The 19,177-nt window shown below is 41.4% G+C and overlaps 1 protein-coding gene and 3 pseudogenes across 1 annotated transcript; 2 read left to right on the forward strand and 2 right to left on the reverse strand.

Moving 5' to 3' along the window:
• Positions 1 to 3,677: 3,677 nt before the first annotated feature.
• On the forward strand, positions 3,678 to 3,767 carry LOC148351058 (U2 spliceosomal RNA; annotated as a pseudogene).
• A 2,811-nt stretch (positions 3,768 to 6,578) lies between these two features.
• LOC148351059 (U2 spliceosomal RNA) lies at positions 6,579 to 6,721 on the reverse strand (annotated as a pseudogene).
• A 3,738-nt stretch (positions 6,722 to 10,459) lies between these two features.
• Positions 10,460 to 15,543, reverse strand: LOC148351060 (microtubule nucleation factor SSNA1-like). Its single transcript, XM_088319805.1, has 3 exons — positions 15,324 to 15,543; positions 12,892 to 13,091; positions 10,460 to 10,596 (listed from the first exon to the last, which is right to left on the reverse strand). The coding sequence occupies exons 1-3, from the start codon at positions 15,373 to 15,375 to the stop codon at positions 10,504 to 10,506; spliced, it is 345 nt and encodes a 114-aa protein (XP_088175931.1). The 5' UTR covers positions 15,376 to 15,543; the 3' UTR covers positions 10,460 to 10,503.
• A 1,418-nt stretch (positions 15,544 to 16,961) lies between these two features.
• LOC148351061 (U2 spliceosomal RNA) lies at positions 16,962 to 17,119 on the forward strand (annotated as a pseudogene).
• Positions 17,120 to 19,177: the final 2,058 nt, after the last annotated feature.

The raw sequence follows: 19,177 nt of genomic DNA on the forward strand, positions 1-19,177 counted from the left end.
ACAACTCAAAACCTCAGCGTGAGGAAAAAGAGAAACCTTGAAAAGGGACCTCACAAGTAGTATCCCCCTTTTAGGATGACCAGGGTGAATTACATTTAGCATTACAGTACACAAACATCGTAAACACTAGGTAACATGTTGAAAATTTGTCCGGAAAGTGCATGACAGCAGCGACGCCCCAGCTTGTAAACTAGTCCAGAAAGTCTATGACGGCCACGACGCAGCTTCCCATCTCTGCCAGCTGGTCCATGCAGGCGTTCACATGCTTAAGGTCAAACGCTGGTCCGCTGACTCATCTCAAATCGTCCTTTTCCTTCGTATCACCACCAGGCAGGCAGTCGGAAAAAGACAGTACAATACAGAATATGAGGTGGGCATCAATCATAAGCTTTGGAATAGAAGTGTGTCTTAAGCCTTGATTTAAAAACTTCCATTGAGGTTGCAGATCTTATCTCCGGAGGCAGGGCATTCTATAGCACCGAGGCTTGGATGGAGAACGCTCTCAAGCCTGCAGACTTCTTGGCTCTCGGAGTCACAAGTAGACCGGTATTGTCCGAGCGCAGACTCCGTGCAGGAACATAGGGGGAAATCAAATCAGAGAGATAAGAGGGTGCAAGTCCATGCAAACATTTATATCTGAATAAGAGAACCTTAAAGTCACATCTTAAGTGGACTGGGAGCCAGTGCAAGTTGGCCAATACAGAAGTAATATGCTCAAACCTTTTGGTCTTAGTCAAAAGTCTAGCTGCTGCATTCTGAACCAGCTGCAAACTTTTGATGCTAGACATCGGGAGACCAGAAAGCAATACATTACAGTAATCAAGCCGAGAAGTAATAATAATAATAATTTCCTTTGTATTGTCATTCTTTTGTAAGAACGAAATGTCGATACACCTGACCCGTTGTAGCGAGCCGATGCAGCCGCAGCCAACAGAGGGCGCCGCCATTTTACCAATGTTATAAGTCTTAGGTATGACTCGGCCGAGGCGCGAACCAGCGACCTCCCAGTCTCAAAGCGGGCGCCCTACCATCTAGGCTACTGAACTGGTAATAAACGCATGAATTAAAACCTCTGCATCTGATTGGGACAGCATCGAACAAATCTTCGCAATATTACAGAGGTGGTAGAAAGCTATTCCAGTAATATTTTTCACGTGTGACTGAAACGACAGATTAGGATCAAATATAACACCTAGATTTTTGACCGAGTCACTATGGGTGATATTACATTTGTCTAGGTTCAGGGTAGTGTTTGAAAACAACTCACGACAGTGAGCTGGACCAATAATCAACATTTCAGTTTTTTCTGGGTTAAGGCGCAAAAAATTAAGTGACATCCATCTCTGAATCTCAGTAAGGCAAGCCTCCAGATTTCTACAACTTAACTGACCAGTTGTCTCTCCAGTGGCACATACAGTTGAGTGTCATCTGCACAGCAATTAAGGAAACTATTCAGTCCAGTATATAAAGGGCACAGTTTTATAGTCAAGGTGTCACACCAACAGTTTTGGCTCTACATGGCGAAAGAGACCTTTTATATGGAAGCTCATTACATAATGTACATCTCCTGTTGAGACCCTTTATGAATAAAAACCCACACATTAAACTGTCATTTCCGAAAAAAAGCTAACCAAGCACACCAAAAAATTGATTGGGTAAGCGGGAGGGGTGGGCAGATCTATGCAACACAGCACGCTCCCCTCTCTCTCTCACGCACACCCACTGCACTGAAGAGAAGTACTGTATCAGTATTGTGTTGAATGTTTCACAACCAAAACTTTGTATTGAATTTTAATTCTAATAATTGACAACTTTTGAAAGGTAAAAAGTCAATCTTGAAGGAAAATGTCATGTTTTATTGGCCCTTACTGAATACATTTTGAGAGTTGGTGTTGAGGGATATTGAATAACCAATAATGTCCTGTTTTAGAAAGCAGGTGAAAAGTGTGTTTTGTTGTTCACTGTGTCCGGGGCAACTTCGGTGTCATATCTTCACAACAATTGTTCAATTCGCGGCCTTAGTGACGTGAAAAAATAACTGGTGGATTTTGCTTCTTGACTATAGTGTACAAAGAAAAGTCATATTCAGAGGTGTATTAGCACGAACAACATAATATTCTCAGGAATTTGGTTGACTTTAATTCCATTCTGAATACCGATAAAACTGATGAGAGTAGTTGAGGCTTTTAACTAAGACAAGAAAGTTTGAGATTCGATCTGCAACCTCAGTGGAAATGTTTAAATCTAAGCTTAAAACACTTCTATTCTATAGCATATGAATAACTTATATTTTATGTTGATAATATGTGTATTATTTGCCCTCATGTAGATTTTAGATGAGGGGATGGTGTCATATTAGTCCGTAGTTTGCAATAGTCTTTGATCTGTGCAGCCCTTTGAGACACTGTGATTAAGGGCTATACAAATAAATGACTTGACTTGACAGCAATGGTGATTATTGAGTACATACAGTATGTCACAAAAGTGAGTATAGTCCTCACATTTCTGCTGATTTCATCATAATGTTTAATTGAACAACGCTAGTTAAGGGCGGAATCGGTGCGCTCCCGGAGGGGGTGGCGTACCCCTGGCCCCTGTCACTCTTCCGCGGCGCAGCCGCGGTCGCGGTGCGGCAAAGCCGCGCCACAGAGGACCAGACCCAACCCTTACGCGCAAGCTGTACCGCCGTCACGCTCAGTATGCCCTACGCTTAGGCGGCCATTGCCCCGTTTCCCAGGTTTGATCAGGCCCCCATGAACCACGCCAGGGAGAGGCCCCCCTCGCCCTTACGCGCAAGCTGTACCGCTGTCACGCACAGGTTGCCCCTATGTTAGACGGCCATTACCTCGTTTCCCGGGTTTGGGTAGTACAGCTTGCGCGTAAGGGTTGGGTCTGGTCCTCTGCGGCGCGGCTTCGCCGCACCGCGACCGACTCGACTTGGTGGGATCCGCGTGTTCATCCAGCGCTCAATGTCACATCACAAGTGAATGGAATGGAATGGAACGGAATGGGAAACGGAAGGCCGGTTGCACTCAGTTCACACACGGGCCGGATGTTGGCACATTACAGACACATAAAAGGGACCCCTAAGGCCCCGTTAGATAGGTACTGCATCCATATACTCGCACTGCGACGGCCGCAGGATACTCTCGCCGAAATGCGCTCGGTGAATTTGCGACCGGGGTGGTGGCGTGCTCACCGTCTGTGGTGCGGCTCAGGGGGGTCTATCCAAACCCGGGAAACGAGGTAATGGCCGTCTAACGTAGGGGCAACCTGTGCGTGACAGCGGTACAGCTTGCGCGTAAGGGCGAGGGGGGCCTCTCCCTGGCGTGGTTCATGGGGGCCTGATCAAACCTGGGAAACGGGGCAATGGCCGCCTAAGCGTAGGGCATACTGAGCGTGACGGCGGTACAGCTTGCGCGTAAGGGTTGGGTCTGGTCCTCTGCGGCGCGGCGTGTCACCACTCATCGCAGCAAGCTTTATGCTGGAGTGGCATTAGGCTCCTCATTGTTGAGTCCTTTTACTGGGTACCCAAATGTATCGGTCACAGGGTCGAGCAAGGCTTCAATGCTAGTACCTTGGCTTGGCCTTGGCAAGGCTTTGATGCTAGATCCTTAGCTTGGCCTGCTTCACGGTCAGAATTTTCTGGCCGTGGAAAACATACTGTACTTGTGAGCACAGATTTTTGCAATCTGGAGATGGAATAAGAGCTTGCTCTGTCCACTCCACGCATCGGCCCGGTATTGCAGTACCTCCGGGAACGGTGCATTCGCAATGATCGCAGCAAGGCTTAAGCGCTAGGACCTTAGCTTGGCCTTTTGGCTGAGAGTAAGAGTCCCGGCTCCTTGGCTTTGTAGCGTATTATGAATTGACCGATAACGGATAATGGATAATTAATAACGAAGATAGAACAATAACCCTTAAAAACCCCAAAACCCCACTAAAAAAACATCGCTTTGACACAATGAAAGGTAATCTGTGTAAAGCTTGTATTGCAGTGTAAATTTATTTTTCCCCTAAAATAATATACACATACATATATATATACATTAGTAGCTAAACCCATGGTAACAAAAGCGAGTAGAATAGAATAGAATATACCTTTATTGTCATTGCTACAAATGGGCTAACATATTGTGACAACGAAATTGGGCATGACACTCCAGTTTTACACATTCACAGTGAGGTATGAGCAAGAAGATAAAGGAACAGAGAAGATAATGTTATAAGACAAGGGGGATAAGGCTATAGTTATAATTTACATGGTATTTACACAAGAAATGTCGGCATGTGGGATGTTACATACAGGGTTGTCGTGATAACGTTGGTATCGTAACGGTTGTGCAATATTGCATTTGGTGCAAAGTCATCATAGTGCAAAAATAGTCAGCATATGCATTGGTGCAAACATAGACATCATAGTGCAGAAACAGGAAATGGTCAGACATTGTGCAATTTGAGCATTAAACGTAGTGCAGTCGGCATGTGCAAGAACAAGACATGAGTAACATTATATTCGTATGAGGTAGTGTTGGCACGAGTTTTCAGTTTTTTTGGGCGGTGTCTGTTTGAGCAGTGAACAAGCATAGTGCAGACAGCATGTACGTGAGTACCATTTACATACGTGTGAGGTAGTTTTTTGCAACAGTTTTCAGTTTTTTGTGCGGTGTCTGTTTAGGGTGGTAATGGCTGTGGGGAAGAAACTGTCTCTGAGTCTGTTCGTTTTTGCTTTGTGTGACCTGTAGCGCTTGCCGGAAGGCAGCAGGTCGAAGAGATGGTGGCCGGGGTGAGAAAAGTCCTTGATGATGTTTTCTGCTCTGCTAAGGTAGCGAGAGCAGGCAATGTCCTCCAGACTGGGCAGAGAGCAGCCGACGATTCTCTGGGCTGTTTTGATGATCCTCTGGAGATTTTTCCTGTCTGCTGCTGTCCACCCAGCATACCACACCGTGATGCAGTATGTTAGGATGCTCTCCACTGTGGCTTTGTAGAAGGACACCTGCAGCTGCTGTTTTAGGTTATTTTTCCTGAGCAATCTCAGGAAGTGCAGTCGCTGCTGGGCCTTCCCTACCACCGCTCTGGTGTTTGCAGACCAGGAGAGGTCGTCGGAGATGTGCACGCCCAGGAATTTGAACGAGTGGACTCTCTCTACACAGTCTCCCTTTATGATGAGTGGTGCTGGATTCCTGCCATTCCTTCTGAAATCCAGAATCAGTTCTTTTGTTTTTGTGGTGTTCAATATGAGGTGGTTTTCCGAACACCACGTTGAAAGATACTCAACCTCATCCCTGTATGCCGCCTCGTCCCCTTCAGAGATGAGGCCGATCAAGGTGGTATCGTCAGCGAACTTAATGATAGTGTTTGTGGGGTGGGTCGGTGAGCAGTCGGAGCTGTAGAGGGTGAAAAGCAGGGGGCTCAGTGCACAACCTTGGGGGGTGCCAGTGTTCAGTGTTAGGGTGGGAGAGACGTGGGTACCAAGTTTCACCGACTGTGGGCGGTTGGAGAGGAAGTCCATTATCCAGTGGCAGATGGAGGGAGAGAGTCCTAGGTGTGCAAGTTTCTCCACCAGGATCCCCGGGATAATGGTGTTGAAGGCTGAGCTGAAGTCCAGGAAGAGCATTCTGGCGTAGCTCCCCCGGTGATCCAGGTGTTTCAGCACGGTGTGAAGTGCTGTGTTTATGGCGTCGTCAGTGGAGCGGTTTGCCCTGTAGTACACCCTTAAGTATAAGTTCCTAAAGTTCAATATTTAGTGTGGCCACCATAATTTTGAAGAACCACTTTAATCCTCCTTCCCATGGATTTCCCCAGAGCCTCACAAATTGCCACTGGAATGCTCTTCTATTACAACGTGACTGAGCTGGTGGATATTCAAGATCTTGTGCTTCCCCACTTTCCGCTTGAGGATGCCCCAAAGATGTTCGATTGGATATAGATCTGAAGACATGCTTGGTCAGTTTATCCCTTTATCCTTAGCCCCTTTAAAAAAGCCTTGGTCATCTTATAAGTGTATTTGGGTCATGTCAGGCTGGAACATGTGACCCAGTTTTTGGAGGGGGGGATCATTCTCTGCTACAGTTTTTTACGGTACATCCTTGAGTTTGTGTTTACCGTAATGAAATGCAACTCTCCAATTCTAGTTGCACTAATGAAGCCCCAAACCTGGCAAATTCAATGTTGGGTGTTCGTGCATGCATAGCTGAAGCTACTTTGGAGTGGACCGTACGGTCCAGCATATAAAGGGCGCAGTTTTAATTAGTTTACAGTCAAGATGTCACACCATCAGACCAGTTTTTTCATAATCAGCCTACTTAAATGGAGGTTTGACGTCTAAATCCGTCAATGGCACTAAAATTTAGGACAGATTTTTGACATCTTTAGTCGTCGTTGGTAGCAAATGTGTGAATTAAAGAAAGAGGGGGGTTTTGGGGTTTTTTAAGGGTTATTGATCTATCTTCGTTATTCATTATCCATTATCCGTTATCGGTCAGTTCATAATACGCTACAAAGCCTAGGAGCCGGGACACTTACTCTCAGCCAAAAGGCCAAGGTAAGGTCCTAGCCTAAAGCTTTGCTGCGATCATTGCGAATGCACCGTTCCCGGAGGTACTGCAATACCGGGCCGATGCGTGGAGTGGACAGAACAAGCTCTCATTCCATCTCCGGAATGCAAAAATCAAAGGCCAAGCTAAGGACCTAGCATCAAAGCAAAAGGCCAAGGCTCAATTATGATGAACTATACGGCCAAGCTAAGGACCTAGCATCAAAGCTATGTGTTTTGGCAGAAAGGACAAATGAATTGTCAACCAAACTAAACTTTGCTTAAGTCATTGACTTTCAGCTCAGTTCCTTCATAGCCTCATAGCCAGCCTTCTTAAATGGAGGTTTGATGTCCAAATCATCAATCATCAATGGCACTAAATTTAGAACGTCATTTTGACGTATTTAGTCGTCATTGGTAGTAACTGAGTAAATAAAAGAAAATGGATGAATAGAGAAGAAAACTAAACCTCACTTAAATCATTGACTTCCAGCCCAGTTTCTTCATAGCCAGCCAACTTGAATGGACGTTTGATGTCTAAATCCGTCAATGGCACTAAATTTAGGAAGGATCTTTGAAGTATTTATTCGTCATTGCTAGCGAATGAGTAAGAGTCATTGACTTCCAGACCAGTTACATCATTGCCAGCTTGCTTAACTAGAGGGCTTGATGTCCAAATCTGTCAATGGCACTCGATTTAGGACAGATTTTTGCCATCTCTAGTCGTTATTGGGAGTGAATTAATTTTTTTGATCATTCTTTACCATGAACGACAAAAAGGCGTCAAAAATTTGTCCGGAATTTAGTACCATTGACTTTAGCTTAGGCTTTAAATGTCACTTTTCCATTTAAGTAGGTTGAATAAATGATTTAGTGGCACCATCTAATATGTTCATCACAATATTTTGTCATTAACCTCAGACAGGGTTGCGTAGGGTTACTTTACCAGCTCAGTAGCCTAGATGGTAAGGCGCCCGCTTTGAGACTGGGATGTTCGGGTTCGCGCCCCGGCCGAGTCATTCCTAAGACTTAAAAAGTGGTCGGCGGCGCCCTCTCTTGGCTGCGGCTGCATCGGGTCAGGTGCAATCGACATTTCGTTCTGTGTACATTGTTACACAGAATGACAATACAAGGAAATTATTATTATTATTATTATTTAACTTGATTACTTTCAATTACTTTTGGAATACTCAAATACCAAATATGCTAATAAAAGACAAAAGAAACTAAATATGAATAAAATTACTAAATTTTGTGCAGGCTTGGGGAGTAACAGAATACATGGAACAGCAAAAATGATTTTGGCAAGCTGTTTGGATTTATTTTCATTTTGTTTCTGTCGCATTTTATGTTAGTTTTGCCGGAGATCAAAGCCAGAAGAGAAAGCTTACCACGTGTTGTGAGTCATAATTGTATTCATATTTAGTTTATTTTGTCTTTTATTAGCATATTTGGTATTGGAGTAATCCAAAAGTAATTGAAAGTAATCAAGTTAAAGTAACCCTACCCAACCCTGTTAACCTGTTAGGGAGTCCAATGAAAACTAAAGGCGTCAAAAGCTGTTCTAAATTTGATGCCATTGATGGTTTTAGACACCAACCCTTCTTTTTCCTTTCAAGCGGGCTTACAATTAAGTAATTGGGAGCGGAGTTTAGGTGACAATTCATTATGTTTTTTTAACTTGACTATCTCTCATTATTGAAATTGTACACTTATACTGTCATCACTTCTTTGTGCTTTATTTCATTCTTTAGCTACTTTTTGAATGCACATTAACAAGAATAGTGTCCTGTGTTTATTTAGGTTTTTTTTTTTGGTTTGAACAATTTTATTGACACTTTTAAAAGCAAATAAACAATGTGAGGTTTGAACAATTTTTCTCAACACTTTTAACAGCAATTAAGCATATTCACAATTTCATTATATCATTTTCTAACAATGACGTTTGAACATTTTTTGTCGACATTTTTAACAGCAATTAAACACATTCACAATTTCATTATATCATATTACAACAATATGTTTTATCGACACTTAACAGCAATTAAATACATTCATAATTTCATTATATCATATTCTAACAATATGAGGTTTGAACAATTTTTATCGACACTTTTAACAGCAGTTAACCAATGTGTAAAGGACAATACTATTGTGCAGGGGCATAACTCTGTCTTCTCTAGTGGGATTTCTTCCTACCATCCCAAGCAGCATCCTCCAGTCCTCTGCCCGGGATGCTCAGATGGGTCCTTTCTCTTCTTGCTTCTACTTTCCACATCTGTGTCACATACATCCTTTGATCCGATAAGAGATCATCTTTTAAGGGTATTTACATTTTCATACGAAATACAACTAAATACAATTATGGTTGGGTTATCTCAAAGTTAGTATGAGGAAGAATAATGAGGTGGCGGAGGGGCGGCAGTCTGGAGTCCAATTCAGACTTTTAAACATTGAGTTTTTTTCAAGGTTTTGTAGTGAGTGATGGACTTTTGGCCAACCACAATTGTTACTGTTCGAGTTTCAAAAGTGTCGACCAATCAGAGGCAAGTATTAATAATTGCACAAGCCAATAAACGCGATTCAAAGTTTGCAAGCACCACACTATGCCACACCCACCGTGCTCATTAGTAATACACTGGGGAGCCAAGGGGGCGCCAGCCTGCAAAAGTTTGGGAACCATTGGCTTAGAGCAGGGGTGTCAAACTCATTTTAACTCGGGGGCCACACGATAGAACAAACATTCTGTTAGGGGCCGTACTAGTAGATTGAAGAGAAAGAAAAAGAGAGATAAAGAAATAAGAGAAAGAAGGAGGGAAAAGGAGAGAAGGCGGAACAAAGAAAGGGAGAGAGCATGAGAAAAAAGATAAAAAGAGAAGCCGTGAGAGGGGGAAAGAAAGGGAGCGGAAGAAAGTAATCCAAAGAGAAACTGAAAGACAGAAGGAGAGAAAAGAGAAAAGAAAGCACGAAGAGTAGGAAGAGAGGAAAAGAAGAGAAAAGGAAAAAAGGAAGTTAGTGCAAAAGAAGTTAAAAAGACAGAACGAGACAAAGAGCAACAGAGGAAGAGAAAATGAGAGACACAGAGAGTGACAGAGACAGAGAGTGGGAGAAAAGGGGTGAAAAAGAGGGAGATATTATTTATATATATACATATATAAATAAGAGCGAGAGAGAAATACAAGTACAGTGTCTTTGTTCGAGGCACCTTTTTTTGGCAACATCAAGTTGACATATTTTAACCCGCTGCTTGTTTTTCTCTTGTGCTTCTCTGAGTGTTGTCTCGCGGGCCGGAATCAATCTTTTAGCGGGCCTAAACTGGCCCACGGGCCGCCTGTTTGACACCTGTGGCTTAAAGGAACAACAAACTAAAGTAATCAATGGGGTAATCATGAATACAGAATTTACAGTAAAAGTGTTCAGAATTTTGTTATTTTTATTTGTAAAATAATTGTTGCACTTTACCATGCCTAGAGGGAAAAACAGTCTTGGACAGTAACCGGGAATGGAGGAGATATTGAAGTGCTTTTAAGCCCAGATACAAAATAGATGTGGATTCTCTCGGCTAAGTGTTCATTTGCAAGGTCTTAAGATTGCACAAGTCAAGAAATATGAAAGCTTCACTGCTTCCACAGGTTGGTGCACACTTTTCTTCTATTTATTTTATGATGTGGCTATTTTAAAGCAATTTTAGGAGATAGAATATAATGTATATATTTGCATTGAAGCTTAACTTTAAAGTTACTTCCAGAGCAACACGCTACTTTTTGGAGTCAATAACCAGTGGGTATCTGAATTACTTTTTAAATAAAATAACTATTTCCTTTATTTTTTCAGTAACGCGCCCAACACTGGATGACAGTGACTAATATGTTAAAAACATTTCTGACCATTTGTATAAATCACAATAAATGACAACCATGAACATATTTTTTCGTAAAAAATATACTTTAATAATCACATCCTTCGCTCTAGTGTTCTTTCTTGCGAGGCTCAGAGGCTTTGCTGAGGTTTCCAGCTTCGTGTTTTAGGGCACTCAGCAGAGATTGGGAGCTCTCCAAAATCTGCGGAATAAGAAAAGAAAATGACAACAATCACACTAATCTACTCAGAGCCAAAACTCAAGGACAGCTTCTTCCATCAAGTTGTCAAAAATCTTAACCCTCTTCATTCCCGACCCCCTCCTAACCCTGCTTTTTAGATTCCGGCTTTTATTTGTCTACTCTAGAAGACGAATGAAGAATAGAATTTACTTTTATTGTCATTCTTTGTAAAAATGCACACAGAACGAAATGTCGATACACCTGACCCGTACAGATAAACTGATGCAGCCGCAGCCAAACAGGGTGCAGCCATTTTAGTCATTAGGTGACCAAACCCCCAAATTCCAACCCTTAATGCTGAGCGCCAAGCAGTGAGGCAATGAGTACCAATGTTGTAAGTCTTACCAATGAACCAGCGACCTCCCAGTCTCAGAGCGGGCACCCTACCATCTAGGCCACCAAGCTGGTGATAGTGATAGTGATAGAGAGAGATAGAGAGATGGAGCTGGTGGAGCTCTAAGTCTAAACCTTACACCTACATATTTTTTATGCATTTTTTTCATTTTTTAGCTTGCTGCTATTTGTTATTTGTATTGTGTCTTATTTTCATGTTTACACGCGGGAAAAATAAAATTTCATCTGTCCTGTATGTTGTGCCTACAAGATATTTGACAATAAAGTTGAAGTATTATTGTGTGCTAATAATCCGGGAAGGCACTTGAGGTACACAAATCTGTCGTGTGACATCACTGCAATTCATTCACAAGAGTTAATCAAATCGGTCTTGGATTTGAAAATCATGCTTCTTAAATCATTCTAAGTTTTCCGCACTAATTTCCCTTACATTACTTACATTACATTTTGTGCCCCTACTAGTTTAAACACAACAATTTATTTGTATTATTAATTTCATACCGATGCTTGAAATCCTTGAAAATTGTTGCATTTTAGTGTTTTTTCAAGGATTGAAACGGGCTTGAATTTTGGGCAAAGTACGTGTAAATGCCAAATGTGTCTTGTCTGCTTAAAAATGACGCCAACGCTGCTCTTTGGTGGCTTTGCCATTGCCTCTCTTTCCTTGTGATTAAAAGCAGCTGGCATTAGTTTGTATGTCACTGTCCCATAAAGCGTCATTGCCCTCTACAAGGTGGCGCTCAAGAGGACAGGTGCATGCTACAACCAACCATCATGTTACCCAACACTTGTATGGGGATAAATTTGTCTCAAAATGATTTACACGCGTGTCATTTAGATCCACAATATATTCGCAATTCAAACAAGATCTGAAAATCTTATGTCTTGCACACGGAAGATTAAAGGTTGCCAATCTCAAGCGCAGATATATTTGTGGCTCTGCAAAACATATGATGCTCTTCATTTACCATTTTCCCCTTCGAGATTCGATGTGCAACCTCAGTGGAACTGTAAATCTAAGCTTAAAACACATTTCTATTCTATAGCATATGAATAACCTTTATTTTATGTTGACAATATCTTTTTTATTATTTGTTATTGCAACATCCATTGCAGCCTGGTCATCCCGGAAGGGGGATTACCTCATGTGCGGTCCCTTCAAGTTTTTTTCATTTTCTTTACGTTGACGTTTTTGAGTTTTTCCTTGCCCTCATGTAGGTTTTAGATCCGGGGATGGTGTAATAATAGTCTGTGGTTTGCAATAATCTGTGGTCTGTGCAGCCCTTTGAGACTCCTTGTGATTAAGGGCTATACAAATAAACACAACTTGACATGATTCACACTGGTTTTATTTTCTTAGTTATGCGGTAGAAATTGGTAAATTGGCTTTCAAAGTCTTTAAAAGTTCTTGAATTTAGCCACGACAAAGGTGAACAAACCCTGAATCTTCATTCAGCAAGATTATTTTCAAAATTGTTATTTGACAGTACAAAAGTTATTTGTTTAAAAAACATTTATAAAGTACTGTACGTTTCTTTGGTTTCAACGCGTAATAATATTTCAGAAATAAAGGGTTCTACTTCATGGATTTTAAGTATCAAAATACCTTTTTAGAATGCAACCCCTGAGGAAAACGGGAAGAAATATGAAGGCTTCACTACTTCCACAGGTTGGTGTACTTGTTTTCCTCTATTTCAGCTATTTCAAAGCTGTAACGAAGCTGGGGGTCAGCTTCTAAGCGAGTATATATGGTAACTTGTAACTGGATAGTTACTTTCAGAAAAACGTGTCACTTTTTGTTTTAGTAAACTGGGGAACTCTGAATTACTTCTAAAATTAACTAACTAGTGAGCGCAACAGCAGTTTTTCAGGAACGCGCCCAATACTGGTGTTAACACACACCTTGGTGTAAGCAGCCTCGGTCTCTGCGATGGTGCGGTCAAAAGTGGCTCTCGCCGCCATTCGTTGGGCCAGGCTTTCATTAACTTTACCAAGCTTTCCGGAGAAGACACGAATGTCATGCTGCAGTCGTTCCTTCTCTTCTTCCTCCAGCTTGATTTGACGGTTGAGTTCCTCCCGCTTGGCACACAGGTCTTCGATACCTGAAAGGGGATGCAAAACCGTTTTGAACGGCATAATTCTGCAGCGCAAAACAAAAAACAACTTCAAGTACTAATGCTTCATTTTAAAGAGACAATGTGTATTAAGAAGACTCCTAGTGGTAAAAAAAATGTATTTCCCTAGAAGAAAAACAACATTGATCTAAATTATAAGCAAAAATAAATTGACATATAGGCATGCCTTTTGAAAAAAATATGTATTTGCATTTATTTGACGTAACATGAGCCTCACCATAATTGTCTGCCATCTTGCTGCTACAGGTATCTACAAGCCTCAAAAAAGCTTTGCAAAAAAAAAAAAAAGAACTAAAATGGTGCTATTTGGCAACTTTCGGTCTGTTTAGTTTGTATTCTTCCTCTTGTTCTGTAGCACTCTACCATAAAGCAACATCTAGTGGTCAAATAATACACAAAGTTCTTTTAATGACAAATTAACTGCATTCTCATTTAAATTCAATCATACAGAGCCTAGTGAAAGTATTTTTCCTTCTGCATGCACTTACTTTACTCATGTAATAATTTAGATGCCTGCTTTTTACTTCTACTAGAGTAATATTTTCTGAAGTAACAATACTTTTACTTTGAAATGCGCACTTCAGCGCCAAAGTTATATTATTCAGATAACTCTGTTTACCATCCTGTCAGTTTAACTCCAAATCACGAATTCCAAAGACATTTTCATCTTCAGTGTTGGGGTAAAAGATGAGCAGCTTCCTCTTTCCACCTGTAAGTCCCTCACGCCAGACACCATTTCCGTCTGTTAATAGCTTACAAGCTTCACAAACTTTCTTACTGCTTTTTGGCTCATCCATCAATTATCTGCACCGCTTATCTTCAGTAGGGTCGCACCAGGGTACTGGAGTCCATTCCAGCTATCTTCGGGCAGTGGGCAGGGGACACCCTGAACTGGTTGCCAACCAGTCGCAGGGCACATAGAGACAGACAACTCACTCGCTCATTCACACCTTGGGACAATTGGGACCGGCCAATTAACCTTACATGCATGTTCTTGGAATGTGGGAGGAAACCGGATTGCCCGGAGGAAACCCACGCAAACATGGGGAGAACATGCAAACTCTACACAGGAGGTTCAAACTCATGACATCAGAACTGTGCCTGAACACGCGCGAACCATCGGTTTTTGGCTCACTATTTCATTATTTGCAGCTTGTAATCTGAATCAGAATCTGATTTTCTTTTTGGTTTCGTTTAGTTTAATTTTGCTGCTCTTGGCCAAATTGCGCACTTGATTTGAGGGACTCGGCCCGAAGTAAACCAGAAGCTGCGCATTTCGGCGCTGAAGTGAAGCTTCGGGTTTGCTTCGTTGCAAAAGTTAAGCCTCGGGTTTACTTCGAAATACAGGTTGAAATGGCAGGAAAATCTTTTGAATTCTGCCAACGACTTTAGAACAGGGCGCAGGTTCACCTTAAAACAGGACAACAACCCTAAACAAGAAGCAACATCTATGATGTAATGATTTGAAACTAAAAATATAAAGATGTTAGAATTGCATTAGGTGGTTTGATGGCAAGATCTGAAAAAATGCTGTGTGCAAACGATCACCACCAAACTTTGAGTAACTTGAGCTGTTTTGTAAGGAAGAATGGGCAAATATTCCCGTTTAAAGATGAAAAACTTATAGGGACACACACAAAATGACTTGCCACTTCGATCAATACGTTTATCATTAAGTTTGAAGCCTGAAATATGGCAACTATTTGAAAAAATGGCGGGGGTAGGGGCTGTCAATGGTTTTGCAAGGCACTGTATATAATTATTTGACGACTTCCCTTTCAACGACCATTTTTTGTGACGTTTTCAGCCCTTCCAAAATGTGTCATTATTAGCTCATTCCACCTCATTTTGTAGCGTCTAACTAGTGTAAATGATGTTAGACGTTTCTTGGTTATCTTGGTATGATTACGAGCTTTTATTTTTAGTGAACCCCACGCAGATTCAGGAGTTTTGCGATTCATTCAAAAACACTCAGAAATACATTTTTCGGGAAAAGTAAACAAGAAACTTGCAACAACATGTCATCCAATTCTCTGCAACTTTACAATGAGATGCCATTCAATAATAATTTGTTACCGTACCTCATGTTTTTATTCAGTCTTGCACGCAGTTTTTCCAGAATTTGCGCTCTGTGGTATTCATATCGATCAAAATCAAACAGCACCGAAGAGGTAAACAAATAAAACGGTGAGTACTTACAATTAACGAGTTCATTATTGTAATTCTGCAAGGCGGCAGCTTGCTGGCTCATCTTCGCTTACGACAATTGAGGGAAAATCAGTCAAACGTGCAGTTGGTGACGCTGACGTCACCAAATTTGAACTCTTTGATGACATAAATCAGAGAGTACGTCAAGGTGTTGCTTGCATGGAGGTTGCCTTTACAATTGGCAACTGGTTGCAAAAATCAGCTGACCTATAGAGTGCTTCGAGGTCCCAAGATTACCCACAATGCATTGCTGGCGCCCATTTTGGAAGTCCACAAAGCTTTTCACTTCATTGTTATTGTTCAGCGAACCAGTTAGATTCTACATTATAATGCCGAATACGTGCGTTATTGTTGGCTGTTGTAGCCGAGGGGAAAAGGGTGGGAAGGGCTTCTTTAGACTTCCGAAGTGTGTTTACGATCAGGGGATTGAAGCTCAGGAGAAAAGTGAACGGCGAAGACGAATGTGGCTGGCAGCTATCAACCGGTCGAATTTGCCAAAGCTTGACTGTGTTCGTGTTTGTTCTGACCACTTTCTGACAGGTAAATTGAATTATTTATGATGTAGAAATACATTTTAAAAAGGTTATGGGACATGTGTACTTCATGTACATCTGTCGACACCATTCAAGTATGGCTAGGTTAAATACTGTAGGTGTTGCTGTTTAAATACTGTTGGTGTTGTGATGTTTCGCCACATCACAGACCACATTGGTGGTGTGGACTTTCCTCCTGCAATAAACTAGCACACTGTAAATAAATGAAATAATCTTGAAAGCGGCGTTAAACCGATTTACACACTCACTGCAATGGTTGTATTATGAACATGTTTCGCCTCACCAAGGCTCATCAGCTCACAATCTTGTTTTCATCACCTTCGCTTGTGTGCACAGACACATCCCGAACCCAACCAGACACAAATCTGTTGTAGGCTTCCATACTTTTGTAATTTTGAAAATCTTTCAGTTCACAAAAGGGACTTGGGTGGAAAATAAGATAGTTAACAAGTTCGATGTAAGTCACACACGGCAACAAATCGGGATCAGACTTCCAGTCCTTGTTTTTAATTTTGTAGGGATCCAATTTTCCAATAAAATGCAACTTCGCAGCGTACCGCTCGCGTGCTTGCTTGTCTAAACTCTCCACGTAGTTTTCCATAGTGTTGATGGACAAAATCCTTACACAAACGAAGCTAGTTGAGTAAATAAATAGACAAACTGAGTAAATTTTTGCTCCTCTCGCTATCACCGCTTGTAATCGACAGACTTCCAAGATGGCGGCACGAAGCCGTGTTACTATTTTTAGCACAAAGCACGGAGCCCTCTATTACCTGGCAGGGGAGATAATATTGCCCTTTACGCATTGGTTAACTGCTGTTAAAAGTGTCAATAAAAATTGTTCAAACCTCATATTGTTAGAATATGCTATAATGAAATTGTGAATGTATTTAATTGCTGTTAAAAGTGTCGATAAAACCTCATTGTTGTAATATGATACAATGGAATTGTGAATGTGTTTAATTGCTGTTAAAAATGTCGACAAAAATTGTTCAAACGCCATATTGTTCGAAAATGATATAACATAATTGTGAATATGCTTGATTGCTGTTAAAAGTGTCGAGAAAAAATGTTCAAACCTCACATTGTTTATTTGCTGTTAAAAGTGTCAATACAATTGTTCAAACAAAAATCAGTTGATTTTTTGCAATTGGGAGATGGAATAAGAGCTTGCTCTGTCCACTCCACGCATCGGCCCGGTTTTGCAGTACCACCGGGAACGATGCATTCGCACTGATCGCTGCTTGGCCCTGTGGCTAGGACCTTGACTCAGCCTCTTGGCTTTGTAGTGTATTATGATTTGACCGATAATGTATAATTGATAAAGAATATAGAACAATAAACCTCTACAAAACCCCCCACCGGTGTTATGCCGAGATTTGCATCCCCTCGCTACTATAACCACTTTTACCTCGTTTTATCTCACTTTTCGGGAATGTAATGGCGAACATATAACAAAAAACACTTTGTCTTGCATTTGTTGGGAATGTAATACAACTTAAACCATTCCATCTTTGTATTTGTTGTGAATGTAATCGAACGGTAAAGCACACCATATATAAATCATTTTTAAGAACTGTTATGCACTCTACCGTAAAGCTTATTATGCTGAAACAAGCTTTATGGTAGAGTGAATAACAGTTTCAATGCGAGCGATTTGAATTGAAAAAGGCAAATTAAACATGTTACCTGCTCAAAAGTGATTTGTATACGGTGTGCATTACCGTTCGATTACGATCACAACAAATACAAAGACGGAATTACTTCATTTAAAATGTAATTGCGTTACACCATAAAGTAGCATGTTACTCTGAAAGTAACCATCTAGTTGCAAATTACGGGATATATGTAGTCCATTTAGGCCGATCCCCCAAGATGCTAAAAAATTGGCACAATTATAAAATAAACAGAAGAAAACTTGTACACTGACCTGTGGAAGCAGTGAAGTGTTTATATTTATTGACTTATGCAATTGCGAAAGCCTGCAAATACACTTAACCTAAAGACACTTCATCTGCATTTTGTCTTTTGTCTTCAAACCACTCAAAAATGTCTTCCTTCATAATATCCAGGACATATTTTAGCCTCCAGCCGAGGCATTATGTATTGCAAAAAATAGTTTAAAAAAATTAAAAGGGCACAGTTTTACCGTAATGTCTGTGCTCACATTTGCCGAGTTGATTCCGTTGTTCCTTTAGAGGACACACCCCTTCCCCATGCAGTGCCTACCATTCACTCTTGGTGACACACAACCAAATACGCGCATTTAAACAAGTGGCAGGCCGTGCATTTTACACAAAGGCCTTCAGCTCCAGTCTAACTCATTGACTTGGCGTTCACGAAAGATCCAGCTCTATAAGCAGTCTTTTGGAAGTGAAATTTCCTATTTCATTTGTGAGGACTAAAGTGGGGAATTGATATGGGTCAACCCTGACTCCCGACGCGTGCCTGGTTCTCATGGTCTTACAGTCCATCTTGGGAGCTAAATGGTTTGCATTTATATAGCGCTTTTCAAGTCAATTACCTCCCAAAGCACTTTACAATGTGCTTCACACTTACCCATTCACACACACTCACACACCCATAGCGTCCGTGCAGCAATGCAAGGCGCCGACCTGCTTATTGGGGGCATTAGGGATTCAGTTTCTTGCCCAAGGACACTTCGACATATAACACCGAGGAGCCAGGAATTGAACCTGCGCTACCTCCTGAGCTGGTAACGACTTGTTTTGTGTCTGCTATTCATCACATCCACTACACAGCATTATATCCAGACAGAAGAACAGCTTCAGCGACAGACTGCTGTCACTGTCTTGTACCACGGACAGACTGAAGAGATCTTTTCTTCCTCGTGCCATGAGGCTCTTTAACTCCACCTGGCGGAGTAAAGGCCCACATTAAACCACACCCCCTACATTGCATATTACCGTACTTTTATTGCAGTGTGTATTTTATGTTGCACTATTTAAATACTCTACACAACACGCTACAGTGGTTATTAGCACGTCACATTGGGTATTTGTATATTGTATTCCTTTTGCTTTATTGTGAATGTGAATTTCCCTGCGGGGATGAATAAAGTATCTATCAATCTACTGTTTTGTTCACACTGCTGATGTAACCAGCCCGGTTTTTGAAGGCTTTCAAGCACCCCCAAATTCAACCCAAGCATCCCCAAAAATTATAGCATTTTAAAAACTCAGGACAGGGTAGGCTTAGAAGGTGGGGTGCGTAGTTTTGCAATGTCCTCAAAACGTTCAAAATTAAATATTTTCTCTGTTAAGTATGTAT

Source organism: Urocampus carinirostris, chromosome 16 (assembly GCF_059441175.1).
Source record: "Urocampus carinirostris isolate Australia breed hairy pipefish chromosome 16, RoL_Ucar_1.0, whole genome shotgun sequence".
Taxonomy (NCBI): domain Eukaryota; kingdom Metazoa; phylum Chordata; class Actinopteri; order Syngnathiformes; family Syngnathidae; genus Urocampus; species Urocampus carinirostris.

What these genes read in the sequence shown, in the direction of transcription:
- LOC148351060 (XM_088319805.1), bottom strand. Translation starts at nt 15,375, where the DNA reads ATGAGCCAGCAAGCTGCCGCCTTGCAGAATTACAATAATGAACTCGTT. An exon ending in CAATAATGAACTCGTTAATT is followed by an intron (nt 13,092 to 15,323) that starts GTAAGTACTCAC and finishes ATCCCCTTTCAG; the next exon opens with GTATCGAAGACCTGTGTGCC. An exon ending in CCGAGGCTGCTTACACCAAG is followed by an intron (nt 10,597 to 12,891) that starts GTGTGTGTTAAC and finishes CTTATTCCGCAG; the next exon opens with ATTTTGGAGAGCTCCCAATC.